This window comes from Leptonotus elevatus, chromosome 9, assembly GCF_054856555.1.
Source record: "Leptonotus elevatus isolate MCC_2025b chromosome 9, RoL_Lele_1.0, whole genome shotgun sequence".
In the NCBI taxonomy this organism is placed as follows: domain Eukaryota; kingdom Metazoa; phylum Chordata; class Actinopteri; order Syngnathiformes; family Syngnathidae; genus Leptonotus; species Leptonotus elevatus.
Window position 1 is genome coordinate 16089661 of NC_141247.1, and position 27094 is coordinate 16116754.

Genomic DNA, 27094 nt, shown 5'->3' on the forward strand with positions numbered 1-27094 from the left:
GCTTTTTATTATTCCATTTTCAATATAATTACACAGTGGCGATAGCTCAGTGGTTAAGCACAATGCCTGAGACTGTGGTTCGCGATGCGTATCCCAGTTGTAACAGATTTTCAGAACTTCAATTTTGTGTATTAATCCTTACCAGCTCAGACTGATTGCAGTTTAAGTTCTCTTTTACTTGTTTTATTTTTTATTACTTAGCTACAATTAATAATTTGTAATTTTCACATAATTTATCTTTCAACATCCTTCATAAGCATTCAAATAGCATGCATCTTTCAGCATCCGCACGCAATTTCTCCCAAAATTGCACGTCTAGTTTGACAGTGTTGTTCGTCCTCTTAAGCAGTTTATTTCAAATCATCAAAAACAACAAAGCTAGTAGTGGAAAACGTAGAAACAGTCATGCCAAGTTTGTTTAATTGATAAAAAAAATAAAAAAAGGGACAGTGTGAAGCAGTTATTTCATGTTGATTGAAGGGAGGGGATTATCAGAAGACAATTCACCAAACACGCTGGCATGTCTATTGGGAGACGCAGCTGCAGCGCAGCACACGACGACAGACAATGCTGAGGATTCATTCTTTCTATACGCGCCTTTATTGCCATGTTTTCTTGTGTTGATGAGGGCCGGGAAGAAAGCAAGCAGGAAGGAGTGCAGGTTAAACTCCCGGGCTTTAACAGAGCAAATGTTTACCATTCCCAGTGCCATGCAAAGGTGCCGTTTGCCCAGGAGATGAGCGTTGCCTTCGCACAAAGGCACCATAAACATGCAGGCTTTCTTTCATGAGGGAATCGGAATCCCTTTGTGCTCAGTCAATCCCCGACTGCTCTCCATCACAATGGACAGTCCTTTTTGTTCTCCATTATTGTTCATCACTGCTGTTGCACCCCCCTTTTTGGAAACAGTTTTGGTCTATTCCAGGGGTGTCAAAACTCTTTTTTTTGTGCGGGCCACATCATAGTTACATGCAGTCAATAACCCTTTCAAAAACGGAATATTGGCAATATTCGTGTCCCGAGGGAACATGTTTTTGTTTTTGGTTTTTTTGGTACTAGAATATAGTGTAATTGCAGATCCACTACAGTTCGTGGCTGTGGTGTTCTCATTGTCAGAGTGCGTAAGGAGTATTAGCTACTCCACAGGTGTACAAATTTCATTGACAAGTATATATAATACATAATAATAATATTTTCTTCTTCCTCGGTGGGTGTAACAAAAAAATAATTGAGACATATAAAATCTCAAAAACACTTCACTAAACACTGTCCTTTTCTATCTATCTATTTACTATTTACGCTTCACTTTTGCTTTAACAAACTCAAGGTATGTTGTACTTACTCAAACATCAGATTCAGATGAAATCAGTTCAGTTTCATTCATTTTTGACATGCTGTCAGTGTCTCGCCAGCTGAGAATCTTAATCGTTTGCTGAATCCCTGCCAAGAATCTTAAGAGGATCTCTTTTTGAAAAACCTCACTCTGGCGTATTGGATTATTAAAGGACGTAAATTTCGGAACAAATCATATTCAATCTCTTAAAAATCTACAAAGGAAGGGTTATCTTTAACACTGCAATATGAACGGATGATATGGCTCAAACTGTAACCTTTGATCGAGGGACGTATCAAATAAATTCTTTATTTTTCCAGTGAAATTGGAGGGATTTGCTTGGATGGAGCTTAAGCGGGTACCAAGCCATTACTGTCATGATAGAAGCCAGCTAACAGACAGCTAAATCTTTTTTTCTTTTTTTTTGTGGTCTTCTTATTTTGATTGTCAGCTCTCTCACGTAATTCCTGGCGGATGTGGATGAGCCGCTGTGTTTTTAGGGATTAACATCCATGTTTTGTCAAATTTCTCCATGTAGGAGTAAAGTGGGGAGTGCGTCGTTTGTTGGATTTTGTGGTTTTGAGGTTATTTCAAGTTCATTAGAGTGGAGGAATTAAATAAAAAAATCAGTCCTTGTGGCTTTTTTACACACCGAGGAAAGCGAGACTGTTCAATTAGCTCGAGCAAGGAACAGGCCTCTTTTATTTTTGACATATTCCTCGCCCGCCTTCCCCCTCACCTCTGGAGAATTTCTCTCATCTATATGCCGGTTCCCTGTGGGGGTGTGCCTGAAGCCCGGAGCCCAGGAATGGAAGTTCCCTCCCTGGGCCACAGATTCCTCCATATTCCCATCTTCCATCAGCGAGATCCACTGGGTCTCACTGCTCCTAATTGAATCTAGCGTCTCCCCACTTCTCCTCTCTCATTGCAAACGTCTTTTTTGCCTTCCCTTAAACTTTGTGCCACTCAAGCACTTCCCTTTCCCTGTTGAATTTGAAGAAGAAGAAAAAAAAGTAAAAGCACCTCATATGTTTCTGCTGCAAAACTTGCCCTAAATTCAACACGGGAACATTTCTAGTTTGCAGTTCTGTGATCTCCTAAGGAAAATGCTGACAGGTGTCAGAGTGTGCGAGGCGGCGGGGCCGTGCTGACAGCAGGGGGAGGAAGAGCAAGAGAGGGAGGAGGAGCAGGCAACGTGAGGCAGACAGAGATGGAGAGATGAGCAGACGGTATAGTAAGCAGTCTTAGTGAGGGAGAATAGAAAAAAAAAAGAAGAAACAATTTATATGACAGGTAAGAGTGATTTTTTCCCCCCCGATGAATAAAACTTCGACAACATTGAATCAAGCGTGTCAACAACAACAAATCATGCATGATGGTATTTTTATGATCACATCCACAATCCAAACTCCATACAGGGAGCATCCATTTTGATTTGCTTAATCTAATGTGGGAGCCATGGAGGTAAAATGGCCGACAGTGACAAAGAGCAGTGGGGAGGTGAAATACAAGTTAAGGAAGATGAAGTGCGCCACGGAGCGTGAGTCCGACTTGAGGAAATATGAAGGGGAATAAATTGGAATTTCAAGCTGTGTCCATCTGTGCTCCAGTCTTCTCCATCGTAGGAAAAAGCATAGAGGAATAATTAGTGGAATTAAGCTGAGCATACATGATTCGAGAAGTGTCGTTTTTTAAATTCCACACTGCATGATTTAATCGCCGAGAAGACAAAAAGTGCTGATGAGCATGTGTCGGTGCTGTTCCCCTTAAATCCTGCGGAGGGCAGGATTAATCGTTTCCATCTGTTGTCAACCATTAAAGATAAATCGAGAAGAAATGATGATGATAATGCTAAAAACAATGTTAGCAACAAAGCAACATGCTCCACGTATCATTTAAACAGCTGTGTGACAGACCCAACAAATATTCAAATATAATCAAATGATTACTTGGGAGTTGCCTACCAATCTAGGACCACTACTACTTGTCAGTGGGTCCCCCACCCTCTTAATTATTCGACATTTGTTGAATCTATGTCATCAATTTTTTTCTCAAATTGTTTTCTCCTTATCCATAATATTTGGGCCTTGTTTGTCATGTCTACTTCTACAATGTTTGTTGGTGAGACCGCACAGTGTTAGTTAGTTAGCTATTGGCTAAGCTAGCTTTATAGCTAGATAGATGTTTTTGTACAGCATTGCAAGAAACTCTAAATAGTAACATCAGCTCATGCTAATGCTAAGAGCATGAGCTGAGGTGTCTGAGCTTATCTATCTGTGTAAATAGTGTACTCCAACTCGTTATAAAAAGAAAAGCTGACTGGCGCTTATTTTACCCAGTGGAAAAGCGGCTGCCATCACTCTCTTTGTTTTTACAAATCTGAATATGTTAAGCAAGCGTGTACACTGCTTTCATGTTTAAAAATAGCCACGGTCTCTTGGTAGTGTTTGTTTGCTGTACTTGCATAAGTAAATCAACAATTTCTTTAAAAAAAAGAATCCTTCCCTCCCCCACTCTTCCTTTTCCTGTTAGTTCTTTACTTAATTCCAAGTAGGGAATAAGTCAATTGATGTGAGGACGGATTTAAATAAACTTGTTATGTTTTGATGCTGCGTTAAGTTTTACAAGCGCCTTTCGTGGCTGGGGTTTGCGCACGCGGACAAACCAAGACAAGACTGTAGATTATCTCTCGGCCACGGAATGTCGAAACACGGTGGGGGCATCACCTGATTCAAGCAAAGCTTCCCTGAATACAGCCCATGTGTTTTAATCAGCTCAAGAAGAAACTGCTTATCTCCGTGCACTTGCCATGGATATCGTATTGAACATATCAGAGTGAGAAATGGGAATAGTTCATTATTTTCTAGGGCTCACAATGAGTCTGATGTATCTTATAGAGGGCCCTGTGCTGACAGCTCATTTTCCACACAATCCTGGTATTCAGCTCGCTGTGCCGACGAGTGTGAGGAGGGAGCGAGCGAGAGAGAGGGAAAATAGGCTACCGGATCTCCATTGCTTATTCATGATGCTGTGGCATGCTAGGTGTGTTAATAATCCACCCAGAAAGAGGGAATCACACTTGTTTGTCGAACACCTCGTCAAGCCGGCCCCCGGCGGACGGCAGGTGGGGAAACGAGGCTTGATCGGGGGATGGGAGGCGGATTAAAACGGGTGACGGGCTGGAGTTTGATGGGCAGGAGTGGTTTGAATTAGGAACTGGGAGCGGGATGTTAAAGCGGCCTTTGCGCAAACACTGCCTGGAGTGTCGGAGAGTCTGTTTTTAAAGGTTAATCACAGAAAGATGAAGAGATAGAGGAATGGTTAGGGATTGGGAGATGCAGCGTTTTGAGAGCCCTCTTAGAATGTGGCAAATGAATCACCTTTTGTGGGCCTGTACATGCCTGAAAACTCACCAACTTTTGTGTGTCCTGGTGAAAATTGTTTATTTTCTAAACATAGAAGGTATAAATTAGCAATGCTAAATTACAAAGCTGAACATACAGTGGGACCTCGGAGTTTGAACGTCTCGGAACTCATACAAATCGGACTTCAACCAAAAAATCGGAGTAAAAAAATGCCTCGGAGTTTGACCTCCGTCTCCAAGTTTAAAGACCCAAACAAAGCAAGCAAAGCTGAACGTACCTTAAACGGGTAGCCGAGTGAAGCCGAGCAATGCCGAATTTAGATTTTTCTACGACAATTTTCTTCAACATGGGCCCCAAAGAAAGACAGCGGTGCCAGTGGCAGCAAAGAAAAACATACAGTGCTACGAACCACAGTGGATGTCGGAAGGAGATTATCGTGCCGTTGTAACTACCGTGACCGACTACTTCCGTAAATACTGGCACGGGACAACTGTTCAACAACGTGTCTGACGTTAAGAGCACACGCAAGGACCCCATAGTAGTCTAACTATAAGCCCAATGTAAAATACACCATTAATGCAACGTAGCATTTTTTATCCACTGATGCAAACACACCACAGCAAAAAAGGTGAGGTATTTTTTATTGTGTACTGTACCGGGTGTACATGCAAAAAACATAAATAGAAATTAAAATAGGAATTTTCTGTTTTTGGAGCTTGGGAACAAATTAATTGCATTTAAATTATTTTCTATGAGAAATAAAATGTTTCGGAGGTTGAACAATTCGGACTTTGAACACTACACAGGAACGAATTATGTTCAAACTCCGAGGTACCACTGTAAATCAAATTCATCAACAAAAACATGAATGTTCAATTAAACATATTATCGCTCTCTTTGGGGTTGATGTGAAGTTCTTGGACCTTGATTTGCGGTCTGGGAACAGATTAAACCCTAAAGTCAAAAGATGGACGCATAAATTGTCCAACAGTCTTACTTAAGCCCGTATCCCACTAAGTGTTATCGATGGTAGCGGAAGTGCGCTCCCGTCAGGGTTTGTCGGACGTTTGCCTAGAGTTTTAATGTTTTTTTTTGTGTTGCAACAAGAAAAACATTAAGACTGTTTAGAGAACTATTAAAACTGTTACGACCTTGAGCAAACCCTGACGTTAAATCAATATTTGCTACCGTCGCAAACATTACCCCCTCAGTGGGCTTAAAGTAAATAAATACCCACATAAATAAATAATAACATGATTTTAAAGAGGAAGTCAACCCAAAAACTTTCTTTACAATATGTTGTATGTGTTCCAATAGCCTAAATACAATATTCTGATTAATACTGTGTTTGCGGAATTTCAATTGAGCTGCAAAATCTATCAATTTTTATCTATGTAAGGTGGCAGCCATTTTGCCATTTGCTGTCAACTTAAAATTACATCACACGACGACTAATCACGGCTCATCTGTTTTCTGAGTTTGGGCGTGTAAGAGCAAGCTCAGCCATGATTGGTCAATACCTTAGCTGCTTATTTCATTTTCCACAAACACAATATTAATCAGAATATTGTGTTTAGACCAGTGCGAGCGCACAGATTTTTTGGGGTAGACTTTCTGTTTTGATCAAATTGCTCCATATTGTTATTCAATAGACCCTAGCAAGTCAAAACGTATTTATAATTTCCCCATCTTCGAGATACACACAGTTACCCTCCCCATCCCCCGTGCAAAGCGCCTTGTGCACACCCAGTATGATTACATTAGCCCGGGTCATTGCGGGAGCAGAGCAATGTTCGCCACTTCTGGGTGGTGATTTGCATGATCTGCGTGATGCACATTCAGCATAAGGAGAGGTTAAGATGGCGGGCCGTGTCACGCTGCTCTTATTTACCTGCTTCCATCTGAACACGCACGCACACACACACTTGTCACGAGGTACTGTAAGCGCATTATTTGTCTTTGTGACACTCTGGTGGGCCCAAGCGCCACACATGTGATTCATTTAAGCCAATTTTTGGAGGGGGAATAACATTCCCAACAACGCTGCACACAATCAAATGTGAAATGTCGTAGATGAGACACGAAGGTGAGCTCTGTTGGGGAATTGTCTCTTGGACTGATTAGTCGCCGCCATTCATCATTTCAGCCGTGCTATTTGTTTGCACGCCACTAAAGTTGTTAAGACTTGATGTCCCCAACCACTAGGTTGCGGACTCTGGTCGGACATTTGGCCACACCGACTGAACAAGAAGTTCCGTATTGAGCATCAGAATCTGAAATCAAAATGCTTGTCACACAATATGGTTGTTAAAACATAAGCCAACATCTTCTTTTGAGAGCTTCTTCAGAAAGGGATTTATTTATTTTTTAATGGAAATGGGTGGAGAAAAGTCTTGGCCAAATCTGGTTTGATCATTAAGATAGGAAGAAAAAAAAACATTAACAAAATGCAGACACTCATGAACATTGCAGATCTTTGGAAATCCAAACAGCTTGTGGTTGATCAAACAGTTTGTCACGTTAAATTTACTACAAAGAGTGTCACAAAAGAGAGAAAAGAAGAAGATTATTTACATTTTGAAGTAGACACACAGTGATTCTAATTAAAATACAAATTTGTCGCTACAGGTGGCTCTCATGCATCAAATTCTATATAATATGTAGGGATGGGTGAGTATCAATACCAGGTATCGGTATTGGGCCGATATCAGGCCTTATTTCAAGTTATTGATACTCACGAGGTCGCCCTTTCATGATCAGGAACTAAAAATGAGAAATTAAAGGAAATTTCATGCAATTTAAGGGAAAATGCTATTTTTGGATGTTTCGGTCTTTCGTTAAACCAGAGGTGTCAAAGGCCCACAAAGGGGTTTAATACGGCCCGTGAAATTATTTTGTAAAAAAAATAATAAAGTCATGTCGGCCCGATTGATCAGACAGCCAAAATCAAAACATTTATATTCGGAATTTCACAAGCAATCCTCAGATGAGCAATGCAATATTTAATGGAATAGACCTGGATGTCATTATTTTACACACAAACTAAAGTTACAGTTTGTTGAAAAAAAATTAACTAAAAACATAGACCAACATAAATCAAACAAACAAACTGAATACGACACACATTCAACTACTGGTAAAACAAACACATATGCCATGGATTAACGTCCTATAACTTCATTAACTTTTTTATGAATCCCAAAAAAATAGTGGTATTGGTATTTGGTATCAGTGACTACTCAGGAGTTAAGTACTTGTAGTTGTATTAGTCTGAAAAAAAAGTGGTATCAAACTAATGATATGGCAACAAAAAAATAATAAAAAAAAACAAAAAGATAAAAAGCACTGCTCCCATTTCCTATGTGAAGCTGGACTTTCTGCAATGATGGCAACTAAAACAAAATTACTTAATAGACCTGACATAAATAACACTGGTCATTGTCTTGCATTTGGGACCCCACTAATTACAACTACATTCAGCATAATCACGAGTTACATTTTTAATCATTTGTTTTTGTGCTGAAATTTGCTTCATGAAACTGGTCCATGGCGCCAAAAAGGCCCCAAACACCTCCCCCGCGGACAGAAAATAGCAGTTAGCTTCACTCCGGAGCCAACGCTGAGCTGTAAACAGAGTCACAATGGACTCGTGGCATCATTGTTACTGGCCGAGTAAACAAGCTGATATGAAGACGTGCACATATACACATGGACCAGAGGAGACCCGCGAGTGGGCAGGATAGCCGCCAAGAGACTGCCAAGCCCGGCTTGTATTACAGGGATCCCAGGATATGAGACACCGACCGGGTGGTCCGCGCTCCCTCTAGGCAGCTGGCCAGCGGCCCAGCCGGCTATAATCAGCTCCATTACCTGTAGCACTGACTCACATTGAGGAGCGCTCATAGTAGTCGTGAAGCAGAGATAAAGCGGGACAGTATTAACATACGAGAAGCCGGTGCACATGCAGTTTCACTCTTCACAAGCACAGGAAAGGAATGCGTTTTACCGCCTAAGAATATAAATTCAACGCTCTGTTGTAATCAATGGGAATAATCAGCCGCGGACAAGTACATTGTAGCTTGTACTTTTCTGTCCAGAATACAAAGATACACTTATCACTGCAGCTGGGGCGATGAGGGAGGGAAGGGAGGGTCCTTAAGGCATTTTTAACCCCTCTCACTTCCTTTCCTTTTCCGTGGGAAAATGCTACACCTCTATCCTCATTAATCCATTTGAGCGTTTTTTTTCCATCTTATCTGTCCATCACGCATAGCTTGACTTGAACAAGAAGTGGCAAACAGTTTCCACTATACAGTATAGGCCTCGATTTGAAAAATGTTATCCGAGAGGAGACATAGGGCAGCACTGCAGCAATGTTGACAGTCTGTGGATGGGGTGATACAACACTTGAGTGATTCTTTATCATATCATCCACATTCACGGTTTGGTGAAATAAAATTCACACGTATCCAAAACAATGCCAATCCCACTCATAATCAAGCATGTAGAAGTCAAAGTAGCAATATTTTTGCTGAACCTAATTAACTAGATAAGGCCATTTTTTTTTTTTTTTTTTTTTTTTTTACTATTTAATTGTCTACTTCTATCTCACACACTAATTGCTAGCTAACAGCAATCAGAGTAATCAATTGTCACAGACAGCCGACGCCATTTTGCATTCTGCGACCAATCAAAAAGTGCAATGGCAGAAAATACTCTTAACTCTTCACAATTTTAAACACTGCTTTTAACTTAGGTTTGCTCCTGCTTGTGTTATGATTATGACTGTGTTGAGCAAAGTTCTGGTTATGTGTGCATTTTATTTAACAAAATCATGCCTGTGGATGCTATGATAAACAATGACTTCTAGGTCATGTTGCGTGCTTGCTGTGGTGTGAAAGCAACGATTCTAATTGACGACTGTAAGAATCAAATGTTCTTTACTAAAGACCGATTCTTTGCACTCAGGTCAATATACAGTTGATTAAAATAACTTGTGGCAAAGTACCATGGGGTCAAAATGGCAGAAAAATGACAGATATCCAAATTTTCCCCTCGGTGTGGAGGTGGCCAGAGAACAGTAGCTCCGCCTCTGGCTAAGACACAGCAAAAGGCTTAGATGACAAGAAATCTGCTTGACCGTTGATCGACGAACAGTTTACGTCACTTTAATTGCATTGACGCATTATTGTACATCATCGGACCATTGAAATAGTTCCTTGTAGATGCTGCTACGACCTTAATAGTGAGTAGAGATGCAAATGTGTGCTCTTTCTTCGAAATGTGTCAAAGTCGCAAACATTGAAGTCATAATTACAGCAAATATTTGTATAAAAAAAACAATTCGAGATCAAACGAATAATTCGAGTAATTCCTTGCACGCCGAAAAGCTCAAAAAGTCTGTACTCGAGGACCTCTGTAATTTGTTCCCTTCACATTTATTAAGTAATCATTTTAATTGCAACTTGAGCAACCTAATTTTCTCAGGTCATGGAAAGGCAGACCCCCGCAGACATAAACGGGAGGTTAAAGTCAAGCCATACGACGCACGTCTATCATCTTTCATTCAGCAATCAGCCGTTGCTGCTCTCTCGCTGTCCCCCATGTGACCTTGGCGAGCCGTGCTCTAATTCGACATTCGGTCTCAGCAGCAAGCGGCTCGGCGCGTGACTCCAGATATCAAGTATTGATGAGGCTGGACCTTTTTTTCTTGGTCAAGGCTACATCAAGAGACCTTGGATGTTCACTCCAGGTGCCGACAGACTCAGAATTGTGCCGCTTCTCTTGTCACAGACGAGAAATTGGAGTTGGCTCTGAAAAGTGTGTATGAAAAAGCCTTGAAACCTTACCGAAATAAGCATTAAATCTTAAAATCGCCAAAATTTAACATTTTAATAATTACTTCAAATGTCATATTTTCAACACATTCTTTAATAATAATAATAATAATAATAAAAAACAAAGGATGGTAAATTTCTTCAAAATTTGAATTTCCAAGCTTTGTTGTTGAAGTTGGGAAATCACAAATGTGGTTCATTTTATTGTGGATCATCATGACTCGGGATGGGCAAGTATCACTACCAGGTATCAGCATCAGCCTTATTTCAAGGTATCGGTACTTGCGACGGTGGCCGATAGCAGTATCAGCCAATCAGGAATGCTGTTAATTTCATACAATTTTAAGGCAAAATGCTATAATGGGCTTTATAGATCTTTCTTTAAAATTATCTGTCATTGTTGTTGTTGGTTTTTTTTTTGGGGGGGGGGGGGTATAATTTGGTAATTTTATGTATCAAAAGTGCTCGTGGTATCAGTACTTGGTATTGGTATTGTTGACGACTCAAGTTGAGTACTCGTACTGGTATCAGTCTGAAAGAAAAACAGCATCGAATATCTCTAATTATGACTATTTCCTTCTGTCATTGGAGAACAACATGATTGTTGAATAAACATTTATTTTGCATTTATGATCTTTACAGAACAATCAACCACTAATAAAATAAAGGGGAAAAAGTATAGGGACAATATCAGTGCAATTACCTTTTTGAAATGCCATGACATAATTTTCTGTCACCTTCCTGCCCAAAAAAATCCCGAAATCTGTTTTGAACAAACCAGACATTTTGTTTGATTTAGTTTCAGTCGTCAAAGTGTTTTTATTCTTGTTGGTGTTGCAGCATGCAAACGATCCACATCTGAAGTGCGGCGTGCATGCCTGTAACACTCCCTGGATGATTACTACCAGTAGTCACTCTGAAGTGTGTTGTGCTATATGCTAGTTTCCGCTTGTTTTTCGCCCACTTGAGCGTGAAAAAAGGTCAGCGGCTGAGCGCGACGCGTGGATGTGTTTTCTGCATCGTGGCCAGCGGTGCTGCGTAAGCAAATTAAGTGAATTAATCAACATTAACAACATTATTCACAAATAGCCATTTGTACGAAAAAAGGGATATTTCCTTCAGGCAAATCTTTATGGGCATTAGCATAATTATCGTGTTCATGTAAAATCAGGCAGATCAGTTGGTGGTTATTTACAGTCTTGGGCTTTAGAGTATAGAGAGGGGGGGCAAAAAAAAGTGCACTGTAGTGGCTTTATTGTCCTCTCTTTCATATAACTAAGCTGGGGATTCAATCGATGGTGGCCAAATTTGACTTTTCAAAGCCCCTCTGTCCCCTGCCTCTTAAAGGGAAGGATAAAAGGTAATGGGAGAGGTCGGCTGTTAAGTTTAATGGCAGACAGGAAAGTCTCAGAGGGGCTCTATTTAATGATGTGCCTCTTCTCATGCCGCACTCGTTAAAAACGAGGCCAAAATGCATGAAGAGGACAGGCCTGCAGCTCTGCCCCCCCCACCCCACCCTGTCTAGTGGGCTTTTGTGTGTTGTGTGCACCTACTCGGCTGACATTAGCATCAGGAAATAAATAAAGCAGGCTTGACCTCTTCATTCCTCAACATAGGTTCAGCCACATTGCATTTGGAAGTCCACGCAAAACCTCTTGTGGGGCTTTGCCGGGGGGGGGATGGGTCGTCGCTCGGCCGCCGTCTTCCGAGACAAGGAAGCGGATGGCGGGAATTGGATCTTTGACACCTGCCACTTCCACTCTGCTGCACCTTGCTTCTTGCCCACCCATCACCCATCGCCACGCATAAGGACGTTTGCGTGTCACAGCTCAGCATGTTATCATGAGTGGGCGCGCGCAGGGAAATCCAATTACGTCCACTGTGTCAGACCCCTGCCATCGTCCTTATGTATGTAACTCAAATTACAAAAGATGTGCCTATTAGTTCCCCCGTCTCCCACCGGCCGCTACCCCCCTTCACTCTCGTGCACACGTGCAGAGCTTTTTGCGGACTTGGAGACTGTAGAGTGCAGCACTGGCTGGCAGGTGGTAATGCTAAGGCTATTGATTCTGACTCATATTAAGTGGTATCGTGGAGCGGCTCTCGCTGTGGTGAATAATGTGGAGCCAAAAAGACATCAGCACGGCTGTTGGTGTTTGACAGGCAGAATGGTGAAGAACAGCCTTTTTCATGAAGAAGTGTTACACATTGTAACTGAAAAACTGTCTGCACTTAGTGTTGGATAATGTACAGTATATCCTTGTTTCATTAACTCATTCAAATGAAAAAATGTGTAAATACGTTTTTAAATACTTAATGCTTCACTCCCAACAACGTATTTACATGTTTTTTTATGTTTTTTTTTTTTTTATGCAAGAGCATACGGAAGGCTTTGATACAGCTTCTGACATGAAGAGGTAGCTTAAAGCAATGGTAGATATTACAAAAAAAACGGCCAGCAGGTGGCAGAGATCAGCCGTCCTGGCATCACATTTTGTTTGTCTTTAGTCTTTAGCCAATTGTTTGGGCCATGTGCATGTCAATCACACAATAATCATAGCAATTCATATGAGGAACCAATGTAACTGTTAAATTACTTCATATTTACTTTCACACTGACGTTAGCATTCTTATTCTTATCCAAATCTAATCACTAGCAGGCGTGTTTTCATTATACCAGAACTAGAACTATTTCCTGCTTCTGTGTCTAAAGAATCATGGGAAATGAAGTCCTACTAGCCTAATGCTGCAGTCGACAGTCATACCCAACGCAAGCTGAGCTATTCTGGTGACATATTTCCAATGTTTCAATGTGGGACTGGTGCGAGGTAAACGACACAGCTAACTCTCAAAAAAAGGTTGAGGGCATTGTTAGCACTGCTTAATCAACCAACTAACCAAGATAGCGTTTAGCATTAGCGAAAGCAATAATGCAACCACCGGTCACCAAATTGACAAGGGATTAGATTTGCTATGACTAGTTGCTGGTGAGAATTGAGACGATGCACTTAGTGCAGTTGAATGCCAAAACATGCACTGCCTGCATCACATTCCTTGAGAAAACAGCACAAGTGTCGTTCTGAGCCATGATGTCTAACCCTGTGAACCACTCCGTCATTGTGTGCCTTTCTATACACCAAGCTCAAGCTGCCCCTCATACTTCATACTGCCACTCATTGTATTACAATGTCCTACTTCCAGAGGTTGTTAAAATTACCTCGAAGAGACTTTTCAAGGGAAGGGGGAGGAAAGAAAAGGCGGAAGGTAGAGGGGGGATATGAGAGTGCGGGTACCTCACCGGGGCTCGGTGACAAGATAAAATGGAATATTAAACACATAGGCCTGGCTGACACAAAGTGAATGTGACTGAATGAGAAGGCACATTGTATTAATTATGTAAGACTGCTTTTTTGAGGCGGAAGCAGAGAGAGAGAGAGAGAGAGAGAGAGAAAGACGGTTTGGATATTTGCAGTGCTGTCATAGTGTGAAGTCCAGACACATTTAGCGGCACCGAGGTTTTGTGTTTGTCTGTTCCACCTGGAAAAATAAACCAGAACTACTAAGCGGTGAAATAATAAAAAAGGAAAGAAAATAGACATGGTGCTTGTTGATTGTATTATATTACAACAAACATGCATTACTAAAGCCACGCAGACGCCAATAAAGGGTATTCAAAAGATCATTTAGGATTAGAACCGTTTCTTTTCAAAGTGACATTACCAACGTCTCAAACGCATGTCACAGGTCAAAGTTATCTGAATGTGAAACATTTTCACAGGTGATTTAGCCCATATACCCATCCCCCCTTTGGCTTTCATCTCCATCTCAACGCTGACTACTGAAATTCTGCCTCTACCCCTCCTTTATGGTTCCCCTCAGACTCAGGGGCTTAGGAGCAAATTCGTTTGTGAGCTCGGTCAGGCTTAAACACTGAATCGCCGCTTTCATTTTGGTTATATTTAAAGATGTCCTCTGCTAAAAGCTGTGCTGAGTTAAAACGAGTCAATCACATATGTGCGGGGCTGGCGGACCGTTCTGCTGTCATGGTGGGGTTAGCAGGTGCACAGCTGGAATGCCAGGCACCCGCTGTGTGGAGTTTTGGGGAGGGCGTTATATTCTCGACATGGACCAGGAGAGCGGGAACACAGGTCAACTGCGAAGCTTACCTTTAGGAGGGCAATTTGGAAAAGCTGACAACTGGCAAGGGTGACATTTGTGTTGCTACAGTAACGAACACCACACTGCATATTGCATTGCAAAAGCTTGAAAATAATTATAGTCTATAGAAAGCTTTTACCGTTAACCTTGATGGATTTGATTGATCTTTTGTGCACTTGTACTTAAAAAGCACAGAAAACGTTTATATTCAAACCCGTTTTTTTCTTGTTTTTTTTCTCAACCTTAAGAAGGAGTTTTCGTCTAAATGTGTCTTTAAGGCCAATAACACAGCAGGGCTGATGATAACAGAACATGTCTAATAACAGAATTTGTAGGTTGAAGTCAGATAGAAACTTTATGCATTTCTTCGTACTGCCAAGATTGTGATAAAGAGAACGAAAAATCCTACTTTTTTAAATATTCCACCTTGAATGGTGTTTCATTCCATTGTCAATTATACTGTAAATTTTAGTTCATCCACCAACTTATTCTCGATTTCCTTTTCAGCATGTTTAATAGTGGTTAGCAGGTCTGCCTCACAGTTGTAAGGTTGCAGGTTCAAATATGGACTACAGCTTTCCTGTTTGGAGTTTGCATGCTCTCCCCTCTTGTTCATAGTTGTTAATGTTGTTTATGTGTGCTATAACTATAGTTGGAGACCAGTCCAAGATGTACCACTCATCGCACCTCATTGCGCACCATTCATAACCTAAGGACTCCCTATACTGAATTTAATTATTTTTCTTTTCTTCTTTCTATCTTCTTTTGCTTGGCACAATTGGACAACTTTTTAAGACAAATGAACAGTGAAGGATGTAAGTGTTGTATTTTTTTTTAACTCATTCATACCCAAAATCGTACGAATACGTTTTTAATACTTTATCCTGCACTCCCAAAAACATGTTTATACGTTTGTTAGAGGGTTTTTTTTTGTGATAGAGCATACAGAAGGCTTTGATACAGCTTCTGACATGCAAAGGTCGCTTAAAGCAATGGTAGTTATTACAAAAAACGGCCAGCAGGTGGCAGCAGAGTATAAGAGATCAGCAAGGGCCATGTTGCAACAAGCTTTTTTTCCCCAGTGTTTTTAACAGGTTTGTGAATAATGATGAAACTCTAATCTTTCTTTTGGTAGGTTCCATGTTTTTATAACAATAGAACAGAATATTCTGTGGCCCCTGCAAAATCAGTCAAAATTTAGTAAAACAGCCAGGAGCGAATTGGGGTCGCCTCTGAAAATGGCTGGGAGTGAATGAGTTTAGGATAATTAACATCTTATTTTTGAAAATTCCAATACCTACATGACATACACCATTCTTATTAGCTGCACCTTGTTTAGTATTACACTACCAAGCCAAACAAAGAATAAAAGCTATTGGCCTAAGTTTCAGATGGTCTTCACTAGGTAGAATAATGTGGAAGAATCCTGTCATTGCCTGGACATTAGAAAGCGGCCGCCCACATATCATTGCGAAAACCGTCTCATTTGTACATAGCAGTTCAATAGCCAGGTCCTGCCTTTGAACCTAACAATGATATAATGATTTATTAACAGCAAGTCCATTGTTGGGTGTTTGTTCCACCCACCCGTCGCTGTTACACAGCTGTTAAACAGCTGCTGTTTGTACCAATTTAGACACAAGTGCATTGTTTGTTAACACTGGTTAGGTAATTCATTCCTCACATCAAAACCTGCTAGCTCGGGAACATCAGCGGCCAAGGTCAAAACCTGGAGTACGTTTTCCCCCGCTTCCTTTTTAAATAATCGAGCAAGTGTGGCTATAGAATGGCATGTATATACTAGAATTAAGTTGAAGTGACATATTTTAATAGCCGTGGGGAGGGCACAGCCACGCGTGATGCAAGTGACAAGCTGTCAGAGATTCTGCCGCGTGATGGATTCAACGTTGAATCCGTTCTTCATAAATTGACTGGTGCTAACGTGCAAATCGCAAAGCGCGTGAACCTCTGGCTTCGCCGCACGTATCAAGGAGCTAACAAGACCGCCCAGTGATTCCATTTTCTTTCACAATTAATATTTGACTGCCAGACTTGAAGTCATTCTCGGCAGAAATGAGAATAATTTTGGATGAGGGATAGATTTAATTACAGAAATGTATGTCAAGACAGCACCGCTGATGAGATGAAAGGGGAGGACAGGAGGAGGAGACGTATAAAGGATGGGCTATGGCGGGGGAGCAGCAAGGGATGAATCCAGGGGGTATTTTGGTGGTGGGTTAAACTTCATATAAAAGAAGCAGATGCTGTGGGAAGAAGGAGAGGACTCGATGCTGTGCGGAGAGTGATGGCTTGCCCGGCGCAGTAAGGGTGCCCCTCTACTGTTTGTAAAAACAAGACCATCACACTCCATCTTGCCGCTCCCGCTGGAGCCGAGCCTGCGGGCTGATTTATGGCGCACACACTGAATTGGCTCGCTGGGATGACAGCAAGGCTCGGACTCTCTCGGGTGAGTGGTGGATGAGGCTCTTTGTCCGAGACTAAGCTGGCCGGAGCACCCGTTCCACTGCTGTGGTTAGGACTGACGTGATGACTACACGTGAGAGCATGTACTGGACTTCCAAAACTGGTTAACACTCTCTCCTGTCTCTGTGCTACTGGTGCCATTTCTCCCCCTGAATTGCTCTCCCATATGATTTTTCTATCCGCTTCTGTGGCAACAGCTTCATCAAGGTCCTGTAGTAACAATTTGGATTTAATCAATCTTTGCCGTGTGGCTGCCAGAACGGAAAATTAATACGGAGTGCAATTACAAAACAGCCATTTCACTGTCAAAGATACAATGCGGCTCTGTGATGAGAGCAGCTAGTGGATGCTGTCGAGCAGCAAATTTTACCCCTTTCATGGAGACATGGCAGCGAGTGTCGGCTGCCATGTTGTCCTTGTAACAACCACGGGCGCCATAAGACATGCTCTTTGAAAATATTTAGGGATTCTACACAGTTTCAAATAAGACAACAGGGTGAAGTCAGTCCCAGTGTATTCACTGATTTGGGAGGAAAATGTGTTTGAAATTGCCACCTGTCGAATGAAAACATCAGATACTGAATACAAGCCTGTTCAAGTACTTTTATGTGAGTTATGAAATGCGCCTTTCTCAAACTTTTTAAGGCATGCACCACTTCCACATCCACGACAGAGATGGTGCACCTCTCACCGCCCCCCTAGATACATTGCAAATGAAACAATAAAACACTTACTGTAGCTTCTGAAACTTAATCACTAGCAATATCCAAGTTTTCTGTGTGTATTGGATAATATCCCTGGTTGTACCAGACCACCATTACACTTTTAATGTGCAGTACCACAGTTTGTATATGTAAGAATCTTAAGAGATGTGATATGGATCGATTTGTCCTTTGACTTTAACTACTGTAGCCACCTTGTGTTTGGTGCAATTTGAGTTGAAGTATTAGATCATTCCTGAGTCTAAGTAGAAAATCGACACCGGCAAAAGAGATTACAGCCATATGTAATTGAGCATCAACTTAGAAGTGTTGGACATCTTGTGTCAGCAAACCCTCAAATCTAATGGAAACAATCAACCCTGAGAGTTTGAGGGCTGTGGTTTGGTTTGGTTTGGTTTTTGAGTGCTCAGGAACATGTACCAAAATGGTTAACCTCAGTGATCTTATGTTTGGGATCAAAATCAAACTTGCCGTAGCATAGACTTTGGGGGTGGCTCAGGTGGTAGTTTCCCAATCCCCAGGTTCATCAACTCTTGTGACCATGTCGAAGTGTCTTTGAGCAAGAGTAAAGCCCCAGTTGCTCCTGATGTTGCGTCATCCGTATGTAAACTGAGGAGACCGTGTTAAAGTGCTATGAGTACCTGAGGTAGAAAAGCGCCATACTAGTGAAAAAACATTTACCAGAGACGGCACTTCCATCTCTCTGTCGACCCCGTCGTTTACGGATGCCGACATTTTTGGCGAATGCTTTATGACGCAAAGCCTGGAAAAAATACACAGACTGAGCACCAAGTGAAGCACAGACGGTCTTTCCCAGTCCGTGTATTTTTTCAAGGCTTCAGGTCATAATGCATTGGCCCAGAATGTGGGCACTCACCGAAAATGTGGCCGATGAGGCCTTCGCAAACACGGAGGTTCCCACCTCTTCCCTTTACCATAGACAAATGTTCACTCATTTAGAATTTCAGAAGGTAAGATAAAAATAGCAGCCAAACAGAAGTCTCTATCAATGTGGCCAAATCTTCCGCATTACCATCACGTCCTGTTTCAAGAAAGCCACCGTCAGTCCATGATGAGGTTGTTTGTCAAAAAGTACTATTTAAATGCAGCCGATTTGCCATTACCTGTTGACAGAGTAGCTTTTTTTATTCTCTCTGTCAAATGATTGTCTTTTCAAACACTCCGATAGATTTGTCGAAGCAGTTTGATGTGATAGAGTTTAATTTCAAAGGCCGTGACGGCGGAAGAGAAAAGTGGCGTATCAAAGCAAAGTGCCGCTTCATTCTAGCCGCACGTATAACATATCAAGGTGTAAATTGCTCTTAATTATTCCCTTTCATAGCGCCAACATCAAGTGGCATCAACATGTCTGCCTGTCAGTTGTGGAGCAGGTATTTTCATATGACAAGCACAATGCGGACACTCGCCACACTGACAACAAAAGTGTCAGTGCAAAGTGGGGAATACAAAAAGATAGTTTAGAGCCCAAAGTGGCAGCCATTCTGCCCGTAAAGTGATTTATCACACCACAGCGCTGTTTCAGGTTCCCTTAGGGGTTCATCAAGCTGCGATAGCAGACTGACTAAAGTGTGTCATCCGGCATCACCCACTTGCCTTGTGGATCCTTTTAAAATAAAGTTTTGTTTTGTCAACTCGACCTTCAGAATGACCACCCGTCTCTTTGGCATATTTCTAAGGATGACATCACAGCTTAAGATCTTCCAGTGTGTTTGCCAAAGTTGATGCGAAATAACTTGCCAAAACTGGGAGTTTCTTTGACGAGCTCCTCCTGACAGTGAACGCATCCCTTCCCTGTTCCCGTCAGGGGGGATTTTTTAGTCTTTCGCTGATTTGGTTTTTCTTTGCCCCCTCTTCTCTCCATTAACCACACACAAGCATCACCTCCAGCTGTATGACAAGAGGGGATCATTATGTGCGGCGCATGAGGCGACGTCAAATTTAGCGATGAGCTTGTCGGGACTGAGGGATTCCTCAAATCTCTATGCCAGGAAGTTAAGACGTCTTCATCAGACGGTGGGAGGCTCAGAATTTAATGAGCATGGTGACAAACTATGAGGAGGAAATGGTCTGGAATGTTCGGGTTATACTCTTCAAAGAGACCGTAAACAGTTATGCTAGGCCAGAACTAAGATTACAATTGGCATTGAGGTATTTCTTAGTGTGTCACTGACGGTGTAGTCTGACTTTGGTGCAAACAGCATGAGATTAGTTCCCTCTCAGTGATGGTGTGACTGTGAGTGCGATCGGCCTTCTGTCTCAACGTTCCCCGTGACTGACTAACGACAAGTTCAGTGTGAAATCTGCCTTTCATCAGAACAAACTGTGATAGGCTAGATGTTTCAAAGTTTGATACTTTACTTGAAATAAAGCACAGTGTCCAACTACTGGCCATTAGACAACAAACACTCTACTCCCCTCAGAGATCCCTGTGAGGTTAATACAGTTCCAAGATTCTGTTCTGTTGCCTACCAAAAGGGATCTTGAAGCTGATTTGCCAGCTTAATTCTGAAAAATCATAGCACAACGGCCTTCACCGTCTTTGCATCTGCACTAGTTGGCTTTCGAAAAAGTTGAGCGCGGCTCTATGAATCCTGAAATTCATCTCTGACAAGCACATTTTTGGGTGAGAATAGGAGAAAATTGTGCTTTGTCAGAGGTCACTTTTTAAATTAAAATTCTGCCTCTTCAAATTTGTCACGGCTCTTTTAGGGCAACATCTGCGTTTTATGAAGCTCCATGCAGAGGCAGGATGTGCGAGTGTTAATGGCACTTGGCTTTCACAACAATGCCATTTACAGCCCCGGTTGCTCTCCCATAGACCCCGAAGGGAGCGAGGGTTAAAAAAAATAAAAATAAAACTTTCACTGGAAATGCATGCACTGCTAAGTAGGGAGCATACAACTTGTGTGTTTCCCTTTGTGCCCCAAAGGCTTTTCATGCTTTTGAAATTGCTTCAGGCTATAGAAAAAAGACGAAATAGTCGGCGGAAGCGGTCTTAATTACCAAGAAGCTTGCAAATCTTTTATCAGTTGAGAGATTTACTTTGTCAACCGTGTCACAGGAGACTTTTCTAAAGACATTTTGTATAATTAAAGAGACCTTGAATCGGGGAAAAGAACGAATCAGGTGATATCAATGTCAGCATGTCATTTCTCATTCATGCCACCCACCACCTGCTTTTTGTATGAGATCTAAAACGCAGTAAGCGGTGGATGGTAGTCGAGATGCCCTTCCGCTGTAGCAGTAACATCCAAAATGGCCTTAGCCATTGGAGTATATTCAGGATTCCAGGTCATGCTGAACCCAAGACATGATCAAGAAAGAATCTTGCAATGATAAAGACAACTACCTAGTTCATGCCTTACCAACACAGCCTGAACATCCTAACAAACATTTTACATTGCCAGGGCTTAATCTACTTTTATTCCCCACTACAATTTGTTTTACTCTTCCTATTAACTCCAGTCTTGTAGGTGACTGGTCTTACCCATAGACAAATTGCAAGACCTCCCTCCAAGCAACCATTTTGAGTCAGGTAGCCAATTAAAGACAATGCGTGATCAAGGTTTTAGGAATCAACCGCTATTGTAGCTCAGGTAACACTGGAGAGACTTTTGACTGTGATTACATTTGTATCTTCTGATTGGATCCCTCATCTTGAAACAACATTCCCAGCTTTGTGCCCTTAGTCTGCTTGATTGGCACCAGTGCCGCAGCTCCAATCAGTATCCATGCAAATGCAAGAGTGCATGTTGTGAAAAATAGATTTAATTTTCTCATTCAGGAATGATTTTTTTTTAGGTTTAGGTGAAAATGGCGTCATACTTTTTTGGGGGGTAAAATGTTATGTGCTGCATGCATTGCTGACATAAAGATGACATGATAGTATGGTCACTTGAGATTTGCTTTGTTGGTGGGTGGTTTTACAGTAGAGTGACCACACATCCCAGTTTAATCTTCGTCTGATTTCGCCAGACCCATTGTTTTGTCCCGTTTTTACTCAGGTCCTGTCCCGGCGTACAGGTTTTTATTTTAGTCCAGTCAGTGAGCCAATTGTTTAGGACATGTGTATGTCAATCACACAGTCGTCATATCGATTCATACAGCTAATCTAATGACATCTAATCGCTAACAGGCGCGTTTCCATCATTCTGGAACTAAGATTACTTCCTGCTTTCATTTTTAAGAATCATGGGAATTGTAGTCCTGCTAGCTAAATGCTGCAGTTGCATATTTCTAATGTTACAATAAGGGACCGGGGCGGAGGTAAATGGCACAGTCAGGTTCCAATAATGGATCATGGTGAGCGCATTGGCTTGTTTAGCGTGTCAGCCCAGATAACATTTTGCATTAGTTAAACCAATAACACAACACTGATTACCAGATTTACTAGCGATTACATTTGTTATAAGTAGTTTTGAAATTGCAGTGTTCCAGTTTTTAATTCTGCAAATCTGGTCACCCTTTTACAGGTAACTTATTCAAGTGACATTTCCATCAATATAGGATTTGCTTGCAAATTCCCACATTGTCAGTTTGATTGGAACGTAATGTAAGAGGGAGGTCTCTTGCAAACTGTCCCAGCCACATCTCCAATCTTCAACTATCGATCCCCGGAGCCTCCGCTGAGGTGCAAGGAACGACGGAAGAAAAACAGATCATTAATGATTTTAATTAGGTGATCTGTCAGGCTGCAATTGCCAGATGTAAGCGTATGCATTTGGGTCGATTGCAAACAACCCCTCCCCTCTGAGATCCTGTCTTGTCACCTTGGGCCTCTTCAAATGGAGGTTGGCTCATATTCAATGAGCAGGTCGCAGCGCAAAAACGTGTCAGCGCATATCTGTGTGGCAGGACGGCCTACCGCAGCCCACTGGAGAGGACGTGTTGTCATCTATTATAGGGCTCAATCATCTTTAAAAGGCGTGCTGCGGCCAACATTTTGTAATCAATCCTATGAGGTAATTTATACTGTAGACAGCAGGAGAGCATGACATTTTCGTGTTGAAGAGCTGTTCTGAAAGTCCTTCCCTTTTTTTAAGATAAACAGAATGAGAAAGTGCGTCTACGCAGACTGCAGACAAATCTCATATTCACTACAGAGTAAAACATCATTACATATTTATGAATCGGTGCCAGATGACAGGCGCAGAGAAAGGGAGGAACCGGGGCAACAACACCGGAACCTGTCTGGTGTCTCTGTGCGGTATCTGATCACACTGCTTCAAGTGGCCTGTGATGATCTAGTGTTGCCACGCCCCAAAAGTAATTACACATAGAGGTTAGAAGACTTTTTTATTAACAATACATAAATTAATTAGGGGTTGCTGCAGTCCTCAATAGGTTATGACAATGAGGCATGAAGTAGGCGTAGGTTCTTTCTGAACATTTTGCAGAGATTGTAGTGGACCTGAACCGTTCTTTGTTTTCTACACGGCTACCAAAATATGTATTATAAAAAAGTATTTTTATCACTTAAAGGGATACTTGACTTATTGAGCCATTTTCAACAGTAAGAAGATATTTTGTCTATAACTAATGTGATAACGGGTAATGACCATTCATGGCTCAATTTGCTGAGCAAACCCAGAAAATAGGTAAGCCTTGATTGGCCGTTACCTATTTCCTCAGCACAGGTGATGTCATCTTCAGTCAACAGCAAATGGAAAAATGTGTTTTTAATGTATTTATTGTAAATGAAAAATTATGAAGTTATCAAATTAGTTCTGGACAAAATATAAACTTTTTACTAGCGATAGACCGATATGGGTTTTTTCAGGGCCGATACAGATTGTTAGTAGTCAAGGACGCCGATAACCAATATTTGGAGCCGATATTCATTTACACTAAAAAGGAAAATATTGGCATCAAAATTTTTAAAAAATACAGTAAGTCAAATTCTTATTTTTTTCAAGCATATGTTTATTGAACAAAGTTTGGGGTTTGTAAAATATTGGAGTTAAGAAAAAAATCTTAGTCAATAGACATCTTTGGTTTTACAAATCTAACTAAAAATTCAGGACTCTTTTAGGTCTTCAAATGTTAAATAAAAACTTAAAGGTGAGGTCTTAAGTTTTGACTGTTTCTGTTTCTGTTTCTGGCCCAGCCGATAATCGGTCTACTTTTTACTGCTCAAAATCTCTCAATGAGTCAAGTATCCCTTTAATAAGAAAATGATACACCTTAACTTTGAAATTGTAGAGAGGTAACACGTTTTTGTTATAGTCATGAAATATGACATGTGCTAGAGTTCACCTTTCACATTTTTTTTCAACTGATTTATGTAAGTTGTGAACAATTCTAACAATCAATTATCTTGTGTTTTTCCAGCTGGAGAGCCCGCTGAAGGCTTCCACTGCCAAGACGAGTGCCGTATTCTTGGACACTCCGACCGCTGTTGGATGCCTCGCGTCCCCCTGCCGGCACGCGTCAAGTCGCCCGAGCACACCCGCAATGTCATCGCTTTGTCAATCGAGGCCACCACGGTGGATGTACCGCACTATGAGGACGGCACCGCTAAGAGGACTTTTGCCACCTTCGGCAAGGACGGCCCCGAGGACGCGGAGCGGGGTGACGTAAAGAGTAAGCGGACTCATGAGTCTCAGGTGTGCAGCCCCAAGGCTAACGGCGGTGCCGTGCGCGAATCCGGCAACGGGCGAGAGGCGGCCAGCCCCATCACTTCCCCCGTGCACCTGAAGAGCCCTATGTCCAAGCCCCCGTCCGCCTACAACACACTGAAATGCCGCGACGCAGAGCGCATCGCCAACCACAGTCTGCTCCGGCAACCGGAGGGCAAAGACAGTGAGCCGTCGGTGCGGGAGTTCAACACGCTTCTGCACGACGGCCGTGACAAAGAGTCCCCCAGCAGCAAGCGCTTGAAGGACATTGTGCTTTAGCGAGCTTTTCCGCTTACAGCTCATGCGGCGTGAAACTTGCGTACCATATATAAATATACAGTATATCCTGCAATAGCTGTGCGTACACACAAGAAGAGTCCGGCCGTGGGACTTGACCAGGCGCACCCATTTGCAGTATGCAATATTCAAGAGTGTGCTGCAGCTAGTTGTGTGCTCATGCCAAGGTAGTGGATGTGGCTTTCTTATAGTCGCAGTTCTTTCTCCTTGTTTGCTTTCTTATTCTTTTTTTTTTTTTTTTTCAATAAGCAGCGAGTGGACAGGCAGGTTACTGTTGACTGCACGAACATGGCTAGGCGGAGCACTCCAGCTCTCACGCCAAAGCGGGACACATTGGACACCCGAGGTGCCAACACCCGAGTACAGTTTTGCCTTTTCGACGACTTTTTGTATCACAATTCAATATTTGCCTTCTTTTGGTTTTCGCGGTTTGTTTCAAGCTGCCGAAATCCGCTCTTTTTGTTCCTTTTTATAGTGAAGCTACGTCAGTGTATTGAAGAAAGACACACAGGATTCATCTCAAAATGTACTTGAGCAGTCGGGGGAGATGTAAAATGATGACCTATCCGTCCAGTTTTCACTCATCCCCAAAGCTTTCGCTGCATCCGCGAGGACGTCGCCAGACTGTGAGCTCTTTACAGTATTTATACTTCGTCACAGATGGAGCGAAGTGAACTGTGGCTATCTGCCTGAGCCTCTCCAGAAAAAAAAAACGGGGGAAAAAAAACTGGAAGTGGAACAGACAGAGCCATGTGTTCACTTTACACCCGGTTGTACGACGCCGCGTCTGCGACGCCCAACCCTGATTGTAGCCAGCGGAGCACAAGTTAGGATCCTGTGCTCCGTGGAGTCTTGTACCTTTTTTCTGACTTTTGACTATGGGGCTAGGATAGAAGGGATCGTCACTCTTGTCTTGCTATGTGGAACTCTGTATAGAGTTTACTATTATCATTTTTATTAACCTGTTGTTATGTGACAATCCCTTTAATGTTTTGTTTCAACAGATTAAAAAAAAAATACAAATAAACATAAACATTGGTGTTCAACTGAAGCTACAGTAGCGTTTGTAACACAAACACAAAAATGGAAGAAAAAAAAAACATATGCCAAAATATATTTTATAGATAATTTAAAAATGTATAATGAGAATATTTAATGCTGTGTAGTTATTCTATGAGTAAGTTATACTTGAAATTAACTTGCTTTTGTTCTTTTTTTTTTTTTGTCTTTTGCTTTTATATTGAAGCTGTTTTTTGTTTTTAATTTTCAAAATGAACTTGGATTTTTATTTTTATTTGACTGTGTTCCCTGGCAACTGTTGACTTGCAGTCTACCTTGTTGTAAAGAGTTTCTTATTGGTCAGTTCTTGTGCCATCAAGTTTCTGTGTGGACAACTAGAAAACTTCCAAAAAAACCTAAAAAAAAAAAACTACAAAAAAAAAACTATTTCAGCACCAACATTATTAGTGTGTCCGTTCAATGAGCATTAGAGTGAGATCACAAAAGCAACCAAAAGATAACCATGCAAACAATAGATGTTGCACAATCTTAAAGACAAGCTGATAATTGGGGTTTCCGCCTGGCGCCTTACTGGGACAAAAAAGCTTTTATATTTTCAAATCTTTCACTGAGAGTTTGGGCTCACCCAGCACTTTTGTCACACATCTATTGATCTGACACAAAAGTTTTGATCAGAGTGGTATAAAGAGGGACCCCCGGCCCCGACAAGCAGCAGTCTTGTGTCTGACACGACAAACGTCTGAGGCACATCAGCAATGTGGTTTTATGTTGCTTTGCAGTAAACTATGTACAATGTGGATCGTGTGAATGAAAGTGGACAGACTGCATACAAACAAAAAAGGAAAAAAAACTCTAGATCTTGTAACTGAATGTTTTGCTGGTCTCACCCTTGGCTTCTGGCAAAAATGAACATCAGAATAATCACTGAATGTATACAGCAGCTTATAATTAAACTATTAAATGTGCTCTGTCTTGTTGCCTGATCTTTCCTGCACACACGTCCAAAACTGAATTTGCTCATTAGGAATCAATGTCCAATTTTTGGCTTGGCAACGCTTTGATTTACATCAAGGGAGCAGATCGTGGAAGAAGCTCAAGTCAAATTTGGTGGCGTTATGCTCGAGCAATGCATGGAATTTGCATCGCCGACAAACTGGGATAAAAGGAACCCGAATTGTGAGGATGATCAAGAAGCTCACTTTGACAACTCTGAAAACTGTTGGTGTCTTTGTGTTGTGAT

At 41.7% G+C, this 27094-nt stretch overlaps 1 protein-coding gene across 4 annotated transcripts in view; it reads left to right on the top strand.

Moving 5' to 3' along the window:
• The window catches only part of pcdh19 (protocadherin 19), a 64899-nt gene extending 38080 nt beyond the window's left edge, over window positions 1–26819 (top strand). For all 4 annotated transcript variants that reach the window (XM_086085348.1, XM_086085349.1, XM_086085346.1 and 1 more), the window contains exon 5: window positions 24251–26819. In XM_086085348.1, coding sequence (XP_085941474.1) covers window positions 24251–24816 — 566 coding nt within the window. In that variant the 3' untranslated portion in view covers window positions 24817–26819. The remainder of the gene's footprint in view (window positions 1–24250) is intronic.
• The last annotated feature ends 275 nt before the right edge of the window (window positions 26820–27094 follow it).